The sequence below is a fragment of the Telmatherina bonti genome, assembly GCF_933228915.1.
Source record: "Telmatherina bonti genome assembly, chromosome: 19".
In the NCBI taxonomy this organism is placed as follows: domain Eukaryota; kingdom Metazoa; phylum Chordata; class Actinopteri; order Atheriniformes; family Telmatherinidae; genus Telmatherina; species Telmatherina bonti.
Genome location: NC_136617.1, coordinates 34,240,015 through 34,255,631, shown reverse-complemented (window position 1 = coordinate 34,255,631; position 15,617 = coordinate 34,240,015). Strand labels below are relative to the sequence as shown.

General features: G+C 48.6%; 1 protein-coding gene across 1 annotated transcript in view; it reads right to left on the bottom strand.

Annotated features, from left to right (window-relative positions):
- LOC306770025 (immunoglobulin superfamily DCC subclass member 3-like) overlaps positions 1-13,874 on the bottom strand; it is a gene marked incomplete at its 3' end in the record, with an annotated part of 24,310 nt that extends 10,436 nt beyond the window's left edge. The window contains exons 1-6 of the mRNA XM_079258794.1: positions 13,577-13,874; positions 11,765-11,909; positions 11,551-11,681; positions 10,538-10,675; positions 10,298-10,456; positions 5,077-5,242 (exon numbers count right to left, since the gene is read on the bottom strand). Of these exons, the coding sequence (XP_079114920.1) occupies positions 5,077-5,242; positions 10,298-10,456; positions 10,538-10,675; positions 11,551-11,681; positions 11,765-11,909; positions 13,577-13,808 (971 nt within the window). The 5' untranslated portion in view covers positions 13,809-13,874. The remainder of the gene's footprint in view (positions 1-5,076; positions 5,243-10,297; positions 10,457-10,537; positions 10,676-11,550; positions 11,682-11,764; positions 11,910-13,576) is intronic.
- Positions 13,875-15,617: the final 1,743 nt, after the last annotated feature.

Below are 15,617 nucleotides of genomic sequence, written 5' to 3'. Positions count from 1 at the left end.
CCCCCGTTACCTGAGTCAGTCTGTCCACCGTTACCTGAGTCAGTCTGTCCACCGTTACCTGAGTCAGTCTGTCCCACCGTTACCTGAGTCAGTCTGTCCACCGTTACCTGAGTCCGTCTGTCCCACCGTTACCTGAGTCAGTCTGTCCCACCGTTACCTGAGTCAGTCTGTCCACCGTTACCTGAGTCAGTCTGTCCACCGTTACCTGAGTCAGTCTGTCCACCGTTACCTGAGTCAGTCTGTCCCACCGTTACCTGAGTCAGTCTGTCCCACCGTTACCTGAGTCAGTCTGTCCCACCGTTACCTGAGTCAGTCTGTCCCACCGTTACCTGAGTCAGTCTGTCCACCGTTACCTGAGTCAGTCTGTCCCACCGTTACCTGAGTCAGTCTGTCCACCGTTACCTGAGTCAGTCTGTCCCACCGTTACCTGAGTCAGTCTGTCCCACCGTTACCTGAGTCAGTCTGTCCCACCGTTACCTGAGTCAGTCTGTCCACCGTTACCTGAGTCAGTCTGTCCACCGTTACCTGAGTCAGTCTGTCCACCGTTACCTGAGTCAGTCTGTCCCACCGTTACCTGAGTCAGTCTGTCCCACCGTTACCTGAGTCAGTCTGTCCCACCGTTACCTGAGTCAGTCTGTCCACCGTTACCTGAGTCAGTCTGTCCCACCGTTACCTGAGTCAGTCTGTCCACCGTTACCTGAGTCAGTCTGTCCACCGTTACCTGAGTCAGTCTGTCCACCGTTACCTGAGTCAGTCTGTCCACCGTTACCTGAGTCAGTCTGTCCACCGTTACCTGAGTCAGTCTGTCCCACCGTTACCTGAGTCAGTCTGTCCACCGTTACCTGAGTCAGTCTGTCCACCGTTACCTGAGTCAGTCTGTCCACCGTTACCTGAGTCAGTCTGTCCACCGTTACCTGAGTCAGTCTGTCCACCGTTACCTGAGTCAGTCTGTCCACCGTTACCTGAGTCAGTCTGTCCACCGTTACCTGAGTCAGTCTGTCCACCGTTACCTGAGTCAGTCTGTCCACCGTTACCTGAGTCAGTCTGTCCCACCGTTACCTGAGTCAGTCTGTCCCACCGTTACCTGAGTCAGTCTGTCCCACCGTTACCTGAGTCAGTCTGTCCACCGTTACCTGAGTCAGTCTGTCCACCGTTACCTGAGTCAGTCTGTCCACCGTTACCTGAGTCAGTCTGTCCACCGTTACCTGAGTCAGTCTGTCCCACCGTTACCTGAGTCAGTCTGTCCACCGTTACCTGAGTCAGTCTGTCCACCGTTACCTGAGTCAGTCTGTCCACCGTTACCTGAGTCAGTCTGTCCACCGTTACCTGAGTCAGTCTGTCCACCGTTACCTGAGTCAGTCTGTCCACCGTTACCTGAGTCAGTCTGTCCCACCGTTACCTGAGTCAGTCTGTCCACCGTTACCTGAGTCAGTCTGTCCCACCGTTACCTGAGTCAGTCTGTCCACCGTTACCTGAGTCAGTCTGTCCACCGTTACCTGAGTCAGTCTGTCCACCGTTACCTGAGTCAGTCTGTCCACCGTTACCTGAGTCAGTCTGTCCACCGTTACCTGAGTCAGTCTGTCCACCGTTACCTGAGTCAGTCTGTCCACCGTTACCTGAGTCAGTCTGTCCACCGTTACCTGAGTCAGTCTGTCCACCGTTACCTGAGTCAGTCTGTCCACCGTTACCTGAGTCAGTCTGTCCCACCGTTACCTGAGTCAGTCTGTCCACCGTTACCTGAGTCAGTCTGTCCACCGTTACCTGAGTCAGTCTGTCCACCGTTACCTGAGTCAGTCTGTCCCACCGTTACCTGAGTCAGTCTGTCCACCGTTACCTGAGTCAGTCTGTCCACCGTTACCTGAGTCAGTCTGTCCACCGTTACCTGAGTCAGTCTGTCCACCGTTACCTGAGTCAGTCTGTCCACCGTTACCTGAGTCAGTCTGTCCACCGTTACCTGAGTCAGTCTGTCCACCGTTACCTGAGTCAGTCTGTCCACCGTTACCTGAGTCAGTCTGTCCCACCGTTACCTGAGTCAGTCTGTCCCACCGTTACCTGAGTCAGTCTGTCCACCGTTACCTGAGTCAGTCTGTCCCACCGTTACCTGAGTCAGTCTGTCCACCGTTACCTGAGTCAGTCTGTCCACCGTTACCTGAGTCAGTCTGTCCCACCGTTACCTGAGTCAGTCTGTCCACCGTTACCTGAGTCAGTCTGTCCACCGTTACCTGAGTCAGTCTGTCCACCGTTACCTGAGTCAGTCTGTCCCACCGTTACCTGAGTCAGTCTGTCCACCGTTACCTGAGTCAGTCTGTCCACCGTTACCTGAGTCAGTCTGTCCACCGTTACCTGAGTCAGTCTGTCCACCGTTACCTGAGTCAGTCTGTCCACCGTTACCTGAGTCAGTCTGTCCCACCGTTACCTGAGTCAGTCTGTCCACCGTTACCTGAGTCAGTCTGTCCACCGTTACCTGAGTCAGTCTGTCCACCGTTACCTGAGTCAGTCTGTCCCACCGTTACCTGAGTCAGTCTGTCCACCGTTACCTGAGTCAGTCTGTCCACCGTTACCTGAGTCAGTCTGTCCACCGTTACCTGAGTCAGTCTGTCCACCGTTACCTGAGTCAGTCTGTCCACCGTTACCTGAGTCAGTCTGTCCACCGTTACCTGAGTCAGTCTGTCCACCGTTACCTGAGTCAGTCTGTCCCACCGTTACCTGAGTCAGTCTGTCCCACCGTTACCTGAGTCAGTCTGTCCCACCGTTACCTGAGTCAGTCTGTCCACCGTTACCTGAGTCAGTCTGTCCCACCGTTACCTGAGTCAGTCTGTCCCACCGTTACCTGAGTCAGTCTGTCCACCGTTACCTGAGTCAGTCTGTCCACCGTTACCTGAGTCAGTCTGTCCCACCGTTACCTGAGTCAGTCTGTCCACCGTTACCTGAGTCAGTCTGTCCACCGTTACCTGAGTCAGTCTGTCCACCGTTACCTGAGTCAGTCTGTCCACCGTTACCTGAGTCAGTCTGTCCCACCGTTACCTGAGTCAGTCTGTCCCACCGTTACCTGAGTCAGTCTGTCCACCGTTACCTGAGTCAGTCTGTCCCACCGTTACCTGAGTCAGTCTGTCCCACCGTTACCTGAGTCAGTCTGTCCACCGTTACCTGAGTCAGTCTGTCCACCGTTACCTGAGTCAGTCTGTCCCACCGTTACCTGAGTCAGTCTGTCCACCGTTACCTGAGTCAGTCTGTCCACCGTTACCTGAGTCAGTCTGTCCCACCGTTACCTGAGTCAGTCTGTCCACCGTTACCTGAGTTAGTCTGTCCCACCGTTACCTGAGTCAGTCTGTCCACCGTTACCTGAGTCAGTCTGTCCACCGTTACCTGAGTCAGTCTGTCCACCGTTACCTGAGTCAGTCTGTCCACCGTTACCTGAGTCAGTCTGTCCACCGTTACCTGAGTTAGTCTGTCCCACCGTTACCTGAGTCAGTCTGTCCCACCGTTACCTGAGTCAGTCTGTCCACCGTTACCTGAGTCAGTCTGTCCACCGTTACCTGAGTCAGTCTGTCCACCGTTACCTGAGTCAGTCTGTCCACCGTTACCTGAGTCAGTCTGTCCACCGTTACCTGAGTTAGTCTGTCCCACCGTTACCTGAGTTAGTCTGTCCCCCGTTACCTGAGTCAGTCTGTCCACCGTTACCTGAGTCAGTCTGTCCACCGTTACCTGAGTCAGTCTGTCCACCGTTACCTGAGTCAGTCTGTCCCACCGTTACCTGAGTCAGTCTGTCCACCGTTACCTGAGTCAGTCTGTCCACCGTTACCTGAGTCAGTCTGTCCACCGTTACCTGAGTCAGTCTGTCCCACCGTTACCTGAGTCAGTCTGTCCCACCGTTACCTGAGTCAGTCTGTCCACCGTTACCTGAGTCAGTCTGTCCACCGTTACCTGAGTCAGTCTGTCCCACCGTTACCTGAGTCAGTCTGTCCCACCGTTACCTGAGTCAGTCTGTCCACCGTTACCTGAGTCAGTCTGTCCCACCGTTACCTGAGTTAGTCTGTCCCACCGTTACCTGAGTCAGTCTGTCCACCGTTACCTGAGTCAGTCTGTCCACCGTTACCTGAGTCAGTCTGTCCCACCGTTACCTGAGAACAACAGAAACACGTTGAAGGTCTGTTGTGTAGAATGACTGACTTGAGGCGTTAGAGATGGGTAGGTTTACAGTCGGGAATCAGTCAGTCATCAGTGCCAGTGTGTTTCCTGGACACGAACATGTTTCCTCTCTGAGTAGATCTGGTGGCTTCAGGTCCATCAACAGCTGTTATACAGTTAACTACTCCAACACTGTGTACATGTGCACAGTCTTCCTCTATGGTCCATTTAAAACGGTACTTATCCCACATGGTGCTCTAGCCCCAATAAAACACAGCGGGTTTACTGCAGTTTTAAAGCTTCAGATGTGAAGCTGTTTGTCCATTCCCAGACACCATACCATACCATACCATACCATACCATACCATACCATACCATGCTGTACCATACCATACCATACCATACCATACCATACCATACCATACCATACCATACCATACCATACTGTACTATACATACCATACCATACCATACCATACCATACCATACCATACCATACCATACCATACCATACTGTACTATACATACCATACCATACCATACCATACAATACCATACCATACCATACCATACCATACCATACCATACCATACCATACCATACCATACTGTACTATACATACCATACCATACCATACCATACTGTACTATACATACCATACCATACCATACCATACCATACTGTACTATACATACCATACCATACCATACCATACCATGCTGTACTATACCATAATATACCATACCATACCATACCATACCGTACCGTACCGTACCATACCATACCATACCATACCATACCATACCATACCATACCATACCATACCATACCATTTTTTTAAACTTTTATTTCTGAATATTAACTATTAATATTTCTGTGGATGTCTTAAACTCTCTGGGACAGCCAGCAGATAAATTAGAGGTTCCAGGAACTGCCTCCTTCACCCACCTGTTGTTGTTGGTCAGTTTTATGTTTTGTCCAGGAATCAGGACCTTTCCATTCTTCAGCCAGATGAGGTGAGGATCTGGAACACCTTGGGCCACACAGGTGAACACAGCGCTGCCCCCTGCTGGCCTGGACACAGACTGCGGCCACTGGACAAACTCAGGTGGAGCTGAGGAGAGAGATGAGGGTAAATTACATAATAATAATAATAATAATAATAATATACAATGATTAAAAAGATCAGAGGTTTAAACCTCGGACTCAAACGTCTACGGAGACTTTCATGTTAAAGTAAATAGAAGTTATTGTGCTTCCTTGACAATCTTTGATCATCTTCAATGTTTCTCAGTCAGACTTTAGGGATTCAGACAACAGAAAATGATCAGTTCACTCTTTGCAGATTGGGATGGAGAGCCACCTGCTGAAAATGTACTCTCCTCACATCACTGACTCTTATCTGAGAACTCTGAAGGAAAAAATGGAGAACTGCAGAAGTGCTTTGAGAAATAAGTTTTTTTTTTTTTTTTTTTTAAAGAAACAGGGTTTTCTTGGGAATACTTTCCAAAGAAACACCAATCTTGTGAGAATTTTAGTTCAAGACTAAAATCTTGTGTTCTGTCTAGATGACTAACAACTGCATAAATTCTTCATCTTATCATCAACAGAGCAGACAGTCGGGGGGGGGGGATGTGTATTCAGAGGACAGTGATGCCCCTTCACACAAACAAGCTAACAAACATCAACTTATCCTGTACGTATCTTTCCTTCACTCAGTTCAGACTGCCATGGACCCAAAATGATCAGAACTGTAGGAATATGGGTTTAGATCTCACCTTAGGATCCAATAACTGTTCACACAGCTAGGACATTCATTATTTCAGAAAACGTCTGGTAAGCTCAGAGAAGCAGGAACAATTGTGTCTGACCTTGGACAGATGCAGGGTCTCATGCTTCCAACCCGACCGGGTGGACACCCCCAACACACACACACACACACACACACACACACACACACACACACACACACACACACACACACACACACACACACACACACACTCCTCAGATCAACCCCCAGCATCTCATTGATCTATTGACCTGCGATGCTACTTTGTGTGCAGCTGGACGATTCAGCGGAAACAGATGGAAACCTGGCAGTAAAAGGTCCAGAAGTCAGACAAAATGTTGATGTTTGGATCTGTGAAACAGCAGCAACGACGAAACCGCTATGTTTATGGTCGAAGGTTTATGGTTTGACCATATTTGGTCATCGGAGCGTCAGTAGGACCGACCTTCATCTGACCCAGCAGCTTCTTCTCCTTCACCAGTAAAGCTGCAGCTGATGTTTCAGCTGTGGCTTAAAAATGGAGGTGAAGAAGAAGGAATATCCTCCTCTGAATGATTTAAAAGTTGTTGCCCCCCCTCTCCATCCCCCCCCCCGGTCTGGTGCTATCCATCACTCAGCAGCAGACCACGCCTCCATCCTCTATTCACTGTCGTATGTCTTCACTCCTCCTCTCCTCCACCTCCTCGCTCCCTGCTCCTTCTGCTGGGGTCAGGGGTCACAGGTCATCGGGACCCCCCCCATCCCCCCCACACCCATCGCTTCCCACTACAACCCCCATCTGCATGCACATAGTCCTCCCCCATTTCTGTCCTTTTGTCCCCCTGTCTTGACCGTGGGCCGTCCACTCAGAGCTCCTCTGATCCCAACAGAGAAATCTTCTTTACTTTATTTATTTCATTACAAACATGTTTGTTCCATAAACAGAAGCCTGAAATGTTCCAGTTTTAGGACTTAAAGCCAGTAAACGTGACTGGAACCCGAGGCTGAACCTCTGAAAATAAAACCGATTCATGAGTAATAGTTCTGTATCGTTTTATAAACAGTGTTTTCATTTTAGGGACATAAACAGTGATGCTTTTATTTTCCTAAACACATTTTTATCTTTATTTATTTTATTCTCCTCCAGCTAGATTAAAAACAAAAATCTTAATCAATAAATTAAATCCCTCCTCTTTGTCTCGACCAGTTATTGTGTCGGGGGGGGGGTTATTGATGATCAGGTAATAAATTAAACCCAAAATGAAGAAACATTGATTTTTCTGAATGGTGTTGAGCAGAAATGGGAAAACAGGGTTAACAGCTGAGATCAGCAGGGATATTCATTAATATTCACCATTTCATATTAAACATTAAAGTCAGTATTCTGGATGAAACCTTCAGTTTGAGATGATTTTACCGGATTAGAGGATTTATAAAGTGTTTTTTTCTGAATTAATACGTTCATCTGTTTTTTGTTTGTGTTTTTTTATGTGTCAAACCCAAAACATGATCTGTTTACACAGATTTAACGAAGAAATAAATTTCACCACCAAATATTTTCCCAACCATCATGACCAGAGCTGGACGATGGCGTAGATATACGTCACTCATCAAACACTGACCTGAGTTTTAATTGTCTAAACTTGCAGCAAATCAAAGAGGAAATCTCATTTTCTGAGCCTGTTGTCTCCAGAGATCTGCCCCCACAATGGTCCTGCTGGTCATCAGACGGGTAATGAGTGGAAGGGACAGACATGAGGTGGAGGTGGACATCTGCAGGGTGATGGATGAGTCCACGCTGGGCCCCACCGCCCATGTCCGCCACTCCACGACACACAGCAAACCCAGTCTTCCTTTCCATAACAGCCGGGTCAAAGGTGAAAAAAACAGTGATTCTGGTGTATCTGGAGCCCCTGGAGGTCCTGGAGGTTCTGGAGCCCCTGCAGGTTCTGGAGGTCCTGGAGGTTCTGGAGGTTCTGGAGCCCCTGGAGGTCCTGGAAGTTCTGGAGCCCCTGGAGGTCCTGGAAGTTCTGGAGCCCCTGGAGGTCCTGGAGGTTCTGGAGGTTCTGGAGGTTCTGGAGCCCCTGGAGGTCCTGGAAGTTCTGGAGCCCCTGGAGGTCCTGGAGGTTCTGGAGCCCCTGGAGGTTCTGGAGCCCCTGGAGGTCCTGGAAGTTCTGGAGCCCCTGGAGGTCCTGGAGGTTCTGGAGCCCCTGGAGGTCCTGGAGGTTCTGGAGCTTCTGGAGGTCCTGGAGGTTCTGGAGCTTCTGGAGGTCCTGGAGGTTCTGGAGCTTCTGGAGCTTCTGGAGGTTCTGGAGCCCCTGGAGGTTCTGGAGCCCCTGGAGGTCCTGGAAGTTCTGGAGCCCCTGGAGGTTCTGGACCCCCTGGAGGTGCTGGAGGTTCTGGAGCCCCTGGAGGTGCTGGAGGTCCTGGAGGTTCTGGAGGTCCTGGGGGTTCTGGAGCCCCTGGAGGTTCTGGAGGTCCTGGAGGTTCTGGAGCCCCTGGAGGTCCTGGAGGTTCTGGAGGTCCTGGAGGTGCTGGAGTTTCTGGAGCCCCTGGAGGTTCTGGAGCCCCTGGAGGTGCTGGAGGTCCTGGAGGTTCTGGAGGTCCTGGAGGTCCTGGAGGTGCTGGAGGTTCTGGAGCCCCTGGAGGTTCTGGAGCCCCTGGAGGTGCTGGAGGTTCTGGAGCCCCTGGAGGTCCTGGAGGTCCTGGAGGTCCTGGAGGTTCTGGAGGTCCTGGAGGTGCTGGAGGTTCTGGAGCCCCTGGAGGTGCTGGAGGTTCTGGAGGTGCTGGAGGTGCTGGAGGTTCTGGAGGTCCTGGAGGTTCTGGAGGTGCTGGAGGTGCTGGAAGTTCTGGAGCCCCTGGAGGTTCTGGAGCCCCTGGAGGTGCTGGAAGTTCTGGAGCCCCTGGAGGTGCTGGAGGTTCTGGAGCCCCTGGAGGTCCTGGAAGTTCTGGAGCCCCTGGTGGTTCTGGACCCCCTGGAGGTCCTGGAGGTTCTGGAGCCCCTGGAGGTGCTGGAGGTTCTGGAGGTTCTGGAGGTCCTGGAGGTCCTGGAGGTGCTGGAGGTTCTGGAGCCCCTGGAGGTGCTGGAGGTTCTGGAGGTGCTGGAGGTGCTGGAGGTTCTGGAGGTGCTGGAGGTTCTGGAGGTGCTGGAGGTTCTGGAGGTCCTGGAGGTTCTGGAGGTGCTGGAGGTCCTGGAGGTCCTGGAGGTGCTGAAGGTTCTGGAGGTCCTGGAGGTTCTGGAGGTGCTGGAGGTTCTGGAGGTTCTGGAGGTGCTGGAGGTCCTGGAGGTTCTGGAGGTTCTGGAGGTGCTGGAGGTGCTGGAGGTCCTGGAGGTGCTGGAGGTTCTGGAGGTCCTGGAGGTTCTGGAGGTGCTGGAGGTCCTGGAGGTTCTGGAGGTGCTGGAGGTCCTGGAGGTGCTGGAGGTCCTGGAGGTTCTGGAGGTGCTGGAGGTCCTGGAGGTGCTGGAGGTTCTGGAGGTGCTGGAGGTTCTGGAGGTCCTGGAGGTTCTGGAGGTGCTGGAGGTCCTGGAGGTTCTGGAGGTCCTGGAGGTCCTGGAGGTGCTGGAGGTCCTGGAGGTGCTGGAGGTTCTGGAGGTTCTGGAGGTGCTGGAGGTTCTGGAGGTCCTGGAGGTTCTGGAGGTGCTGGAGGTTCTGGAGGTTCTGGAGGTGCTGGAGGTCCTGGAGGTTCTGGAGGTTCTGGAGGTGCTGGAGGTGCTGGAGGTCCTGGAGGTGCTGGAGGTTCTGGAGGTCCTGGAGGTTCTGGAGGTGCTGGAGGTCCTGGAGGTTCTGGAGGTGCTGGAGGTCCTGGAGGTTCTGGAGGTGCTGGAGGTCCTGGAGGTGCTGGAGGTTCTGGAGGTGCTGGAGGTTCTGGAGGTCCTGGAGGTTCTGGAGGTGCTGGAGGTCCTGGAGGTTCTGGAGGTCCTGGAGGTCCTGGAGGTGCTGGAGGTCCTGGAGGTGCTGGAGGTTCTGGAGGTTCTGGAGGTGCTGGAGGTTCTGGAGGTCCTGGAGGTGCTGGAGGTTCTGGAGGTGCTGGAGGTGCTGGAGGTTCTGGAGGTTCTGGAGGTTCTGGAGGTGCTGGAGGTGCTGAAGGTTCTGGAGGTTCTGGAGGTTCTGGATCTTGGGAGTTGACCTTCTCCAGCCTCACACAGTCAGGACCAGCTCATGTGGTCGACAGATTCCAGGACTAAGAGACCTTCTCCTGTCTCAGATAGGATGAAGCTACGATCTGGTCTACTGGTCTGATCAATACTTTCTATACTTCTGTAGGTATGAGTGTCGAGTCGCGAGTCGCGCCAGAATCAGGATATTTTTATAAAAGATGATTATAAGCATCTTGTCCGCCTGTTTCTCAGGCAGGGTTAGGACTTTGGTCATGGATGTGACAAAACAAACATCTCACCTTGGACAACAAGGCGCCCGACCGCCGTCCTCCTCATCCTGGTCCCGGGTCGGTTGGCAGCACACACATAGACACCCGAGTGTTGCAGGGAAACATCTGAGATCATCAGGTTCCCGGTTCCCAGGACCTGGATGCCCTCAACTCCAATAGAACGTCCATCTGATGGACACAGGGACAGAGACAGGATGTGAAGTTACAGCGTGGAGACTTTAAAATGTGCCTGCGGTCATGTGACAGTACCGAGTCTGCTCCAGGAAACGATGGGCCTCGGGTTTCCTGTGGCAATGCACTCCAAGATGGCCGTCTGATGGACAGTGATGGTTAGATTTTGAGGACCAGACAGGATGACTGGATCCTTGTAGGTCCTGGAAAGCCCACCTGGCAGAAGGAGACAAAGAGTTTTCAGATCCATCCAAGCAGAAGGTTTCTGATTCTAACCACCTCAAACCGAGTCCTCCATCGGGTTACGGTGGCGACATTAAGCCAGTGGTTTCCAAACATTCCCTGCTGGACCGAAGAAACATACTAAGTCTTTAGTTTCAGTGGCTGTAGGTAACTATGATTAAAACTGTGTCAGTGTTCTCTATTCTCCTGCTCCAGTCTGAAACATTTAAACCAGGAATCTCTGCAAACTTCATCAGGTGAGTTTTCTACGAGACGATGCTGCTTCAGTAAAACAACTCTGCTATATACGATAGCTGGATAGTTTATTTCTAAAGTAACCTGCAGACCTTTTGTCTTTGTGTTCAGGATGAAAAGTCTCCAAGTGGAACTTGTTTGGCTTCATACTTCATTATATTAGATGATAAAAACGAAAGACTGTGGTCTCATTATTCCCCACCATTGGTTATTACTAATACTATTATGATGCCCCAGCATAGTTTTTTTTCTCTTTTTTTATTACTTGAAGTTTCTTTTGTTGATTTATAATCATTTCCTATGATTACTTTACAGATTTATCCAGTGTAAAATCTCCCAGGTTTTATTTAGCCTTGCCTAGCCTTTATTTAGCCCCCCAGTTTGGGAACCCCTGCATTAAGCGAATCGGTTCCCCAGCAGCATGTTCTGGGGAACCATGTTTCATGGTTCAACTTCCTCCCTCTGACCAGAAAGCAGCGAGCCACTGTGGATAAAAAGCTGCAGCTGTGTTCCAGAATCCCGATGAGAAACAGTCGTCATGTCTGCACCGCTTCGTTCTGGTTCCTGTCCAGGTCCAGCTCCAAGCAGCGCATCACACCCAGGTGACATCCTACCTGTCACATTTAGCGTGGCCTCATGGCTGAAGCGCGTATTGGCGATGTTGGCGGCCACACAGCGGAAAACCCCGCCGTCCACCTTCCTGGTCCTGGTGATCTGCAGAATGCCCATGGGGAGGAGAGTGTACCTAAACAAGGATGAGGTTAGGAACAAAAGGTCAGGAGGAGAAGTTCGCCTTAACTTGTGACGGTAGAAGTGTGTTGGTGTTACCTGCTGTCTGTGGTGTTCAGCGGGACTTTGTTCTTCTCCCAGGTGATGCTGGCCTCAGGTATTCCACTGATCTGACACTGGAAGCGAGCGACTCCACCCTCATCCACAGACATGGATGCTGGGTGGGTGTGGAACTTCGGAAGAGCTGAGGAACAAAAGCAGAATTTTAATGAGGAAATTTCTGGAAGTAATCGTGGAAATGTAGAGATATAGCAGGTCTGGGTTTCCATTCTACATCATGATTTACACCTTTATCTTCTAAAGACTCAGCAGAGCATCAGCCAGACATTTGGAGAAGCGAACAATCAGGCTTATTTAAAGGCGCAGAAACAAACAAAAACCTCGAGGTTTAAAGGACTGCTGAGGAGGATAAGACTTCTTCATATGTCTGGTTTTTACCTGCCTTCAGATGCAAACTCTGGTGCAATTATGTAATTATTAAAGTTTCCTGTCAAATGAACAATAAAGTTAAAAAAAATTTAGATTCAGAAAGTTCATCAGAGTTGTATATATACTACTATCTGTTCAACCTTATGTGCTTGGAATAAACACAAACAGAAAGAAACCAAACTTTCATTCAACCATGAGATACTGGTGGAAGATACTGGATGCTGTTTCTATGAGACTGTTTTGGGCTGGAAATATTAATATAACAGACAATTCATCTCTGGGAGCCATATATGATCATTTTAGAAACTGAGCATGGGATACATCTGTGTGGAATGTGGAATTATTTTATGGATCATGACTACTTCTTTATTTTCATTTTGAAATTTAACACTGAAGTATGATTTATGCAAGTCTAATGTGGGTTTATATGTTAGAAAATTTAAATAAAATATTCAATGAAAATATTCAAATAAAACAGATTAGATATGCTTATTAATCAGCTTGTAAAATATGTGAAAAATTCATCGATTTTATCACTGTCATCAGTAAAATATGTTTAAGTTAAATTTGAATAAAACTTGTAACCCTGGTGCTACAAAATAAAAGTTTAATATAATCAAACATACCATAAAGCATAAATACATGAGCAAATAAAGGAAATTAAGTAGCTGAATAACTGATTAAATGCAAGATAGCGAAGGGGTTAGCACTGGGGGCGTGGCTGGGGGCGTGGCTGGCCTTTCTGTGTGGTGTTTGCGTGTTCTCCTGTGTGTGTATACACGGGTTCTGTTTGGGTTCTCCGGCTTCCTCCGACCGTTCTAAAACATGCATGCAAATCATTAAACAAGTAAGGATTTTGTATTTATTCATTTATTTTATTTGCATTTCACCAGAGTTCACCAAACGGAACAACTTTTGCAGGATCTAAGGTACTTAACATTGCAGCTAAGTTAGGTTACATGTACTGCTTTTAAGGAAGGGTTGTGGAGGAAAGCCTCTTCTCTGTAAACAGAACATGTAAGCACCTTTTAGGTTGGATTTTTAGCTGCATTTACATAAACCGTAACAGTCCTGGATTGTGTGGACCATGAACTCCACTTGATATCAGAGTCCATCTGCTCAGACTTGTCTGGAAGGGATTCATGCAACAGGGCAGTAAAGCAGATCTATAACTGGACTACAAGGTGTTTACAAGGTCCAGCTGAGGGCCAGACGTTAGGTCAGGGAGGGACACCATGCAGAAATGCATGACTGGAAGCTGAATGACAGAAAGCAGCTGATGAATCAGAGTCTCTCCTTCCCTCTAGTGAGTAAATAACAACAAAGTGGACCCACAAGGCTGGATGTTAAAGTGAGGAATGTGAAAAGGACCTGATTATGGTTTTCCTGGTGGCCGGGTTGGAGGTTACCATCATTACTTACATGCCAGCTGGACTCTGGCCTTGCGACTGACCAACAGACCAAAGCGATTCTGGGCTGCACACTCGTACTCTCCCATGTCGGCGTCACTGCCTTCTCTCCGTTTCTGGAATCTCTGGATGAGCAGCGTGCCATTCTCCAGAACCTGGAAGCGAGGGCTGGCTGGTAGGGGTGTTCCATTTTTACGCCACGTTACGGTGATGGGTTCCTCGCCCTGAACCTGGCAGTCCAGCATCAGAGGACGGTCCCGGACTGCTATCACGTCACTGGGCTGCAGAAGGAAACTTAACTCTGAGGCCAAACAGCCACCTGGAAACACAAAACACAAGCGGTTCGGTTAGATGATGGAGAAAAGCAGGATTCACTCAACCAGGAGGCTGATTTCACCCCATATGACATTATATTTCATCTTGTCCCATTATTTATTTTATTTATCCACAGTATTTACTGTCATTCAGGTATTTATTCATATGATTAATATATTGTTTGTTTATATTTATTAAATTAAGTACATTTTTCTAGAATACTTAGTTTTTAAAATAATTACATATAAATGTAGGTATTAAAGGATTAAACTTAAATTTAAATTAACTCATTAAATATGCTGAAAAAGTTAAAAAGAGATTGTAGATATCAATAAAAATCTATATTTATATCAGAGATTCACAAGACAATGTAGCTTATTTATTTATTCAGTTGGTTTGTTTTAATTCAGTATTCTTTGTATGACCTGTTGTTTTATTGTGTTTTTTATTTACATTTGAACCGTTTTATTCTGTTTTTATTTTGGCTGATTTGTTTCGACTCTGGTTGTTTATAAATAAAGTTGAGTTGCAGAGAAACACAAAAGTGATGCTTGACATGATGTTTGTGACATTTTTACAGCAGGAAGTCAACAGTTTCTGATTTGTCTTCATCATCCTGAGATTAAATCATATTTATGGATCAGTGATCCCAGAGGAACCCAGAACCCCGCAGACCCATCCTTGTTCAACCGTAGACCAGCACAGGTTAGATCTGAGAGGAGGAGACTGGATGTGAGACAGAAACCTTGAATTCCAGGAGAATTCCAGCCCCTCATGGAAAACCGTCCTTATATTTGACCCGTCTGGCTGAATGCTGGCGAGCCGACCAATCAGAGGGAAACAACGTCAGCGATGGGGGGAAGTTTGTCACGACCCAGTGGTGACAATGGGATTGTTACTCTACCCCCCCCCCCCCACACACACACACACACCAGCATCCAGCATCCACCCAGCCACCATCTGCCTCTCTTTACTCCCACTCCCCCCCCCCCAGGCCTTTCACGTCCATGTCGGGGTGACTTTCCCATGCCACCACATCTTGTCTCTCCTCCTGTCCCCCTCTCCACCGTGACCTTGGTGACACCCACAGACCTTTTCTCCTTTTCTGGTGTTAATGTCTTTGTATGCAAAGAGCCTTAAAGTTCCACAATAGACCCCCCCGCCTCCCCATGGTTAAGTTTTAACAATCCCTGTTGAACTTGAACCAGCTCCATGTCTCATTAACGCCGTGATGCGGGTCTCTGTCTGTCTCACCAGCTTCGTCTTATTTTCCACCATCGGAGACGCAGAGAGAAATATCGAGTTATCATTGCTACATTTCTATAAAACTTCTTTTGCAGGTCAGACAAACTTTTTCTCCAACCTGTTTAACCGAATTAAACGCACCACCGACCAGAGTCTACACTTCCATAAAGACAGGTGTTATTATCAGCATGGTTTCATGCTAGTCATTTTAATCATTTTCATTAAGAAAAATAATATTTTGTACTCTGTTTTTATCCCTACAAGAATAACTTCAATTTTAAATTATTTCCTTTCTTCACTTTTTTCATTTTTAGCACATTTTAACACTGAAAAAGGAAAATGTAGAAAAGCAGGAGAACGCGAACATGCATGATGTGTGCGTTTGTGAGTGAAAGAGAGAATATTTATTCACTTTTAAAACATTATTTATCTCTTAAGATCATTTTTCAATTTGTTGAAAAAAGGTGTCTGAATCCCATAAACATCCATTGTGT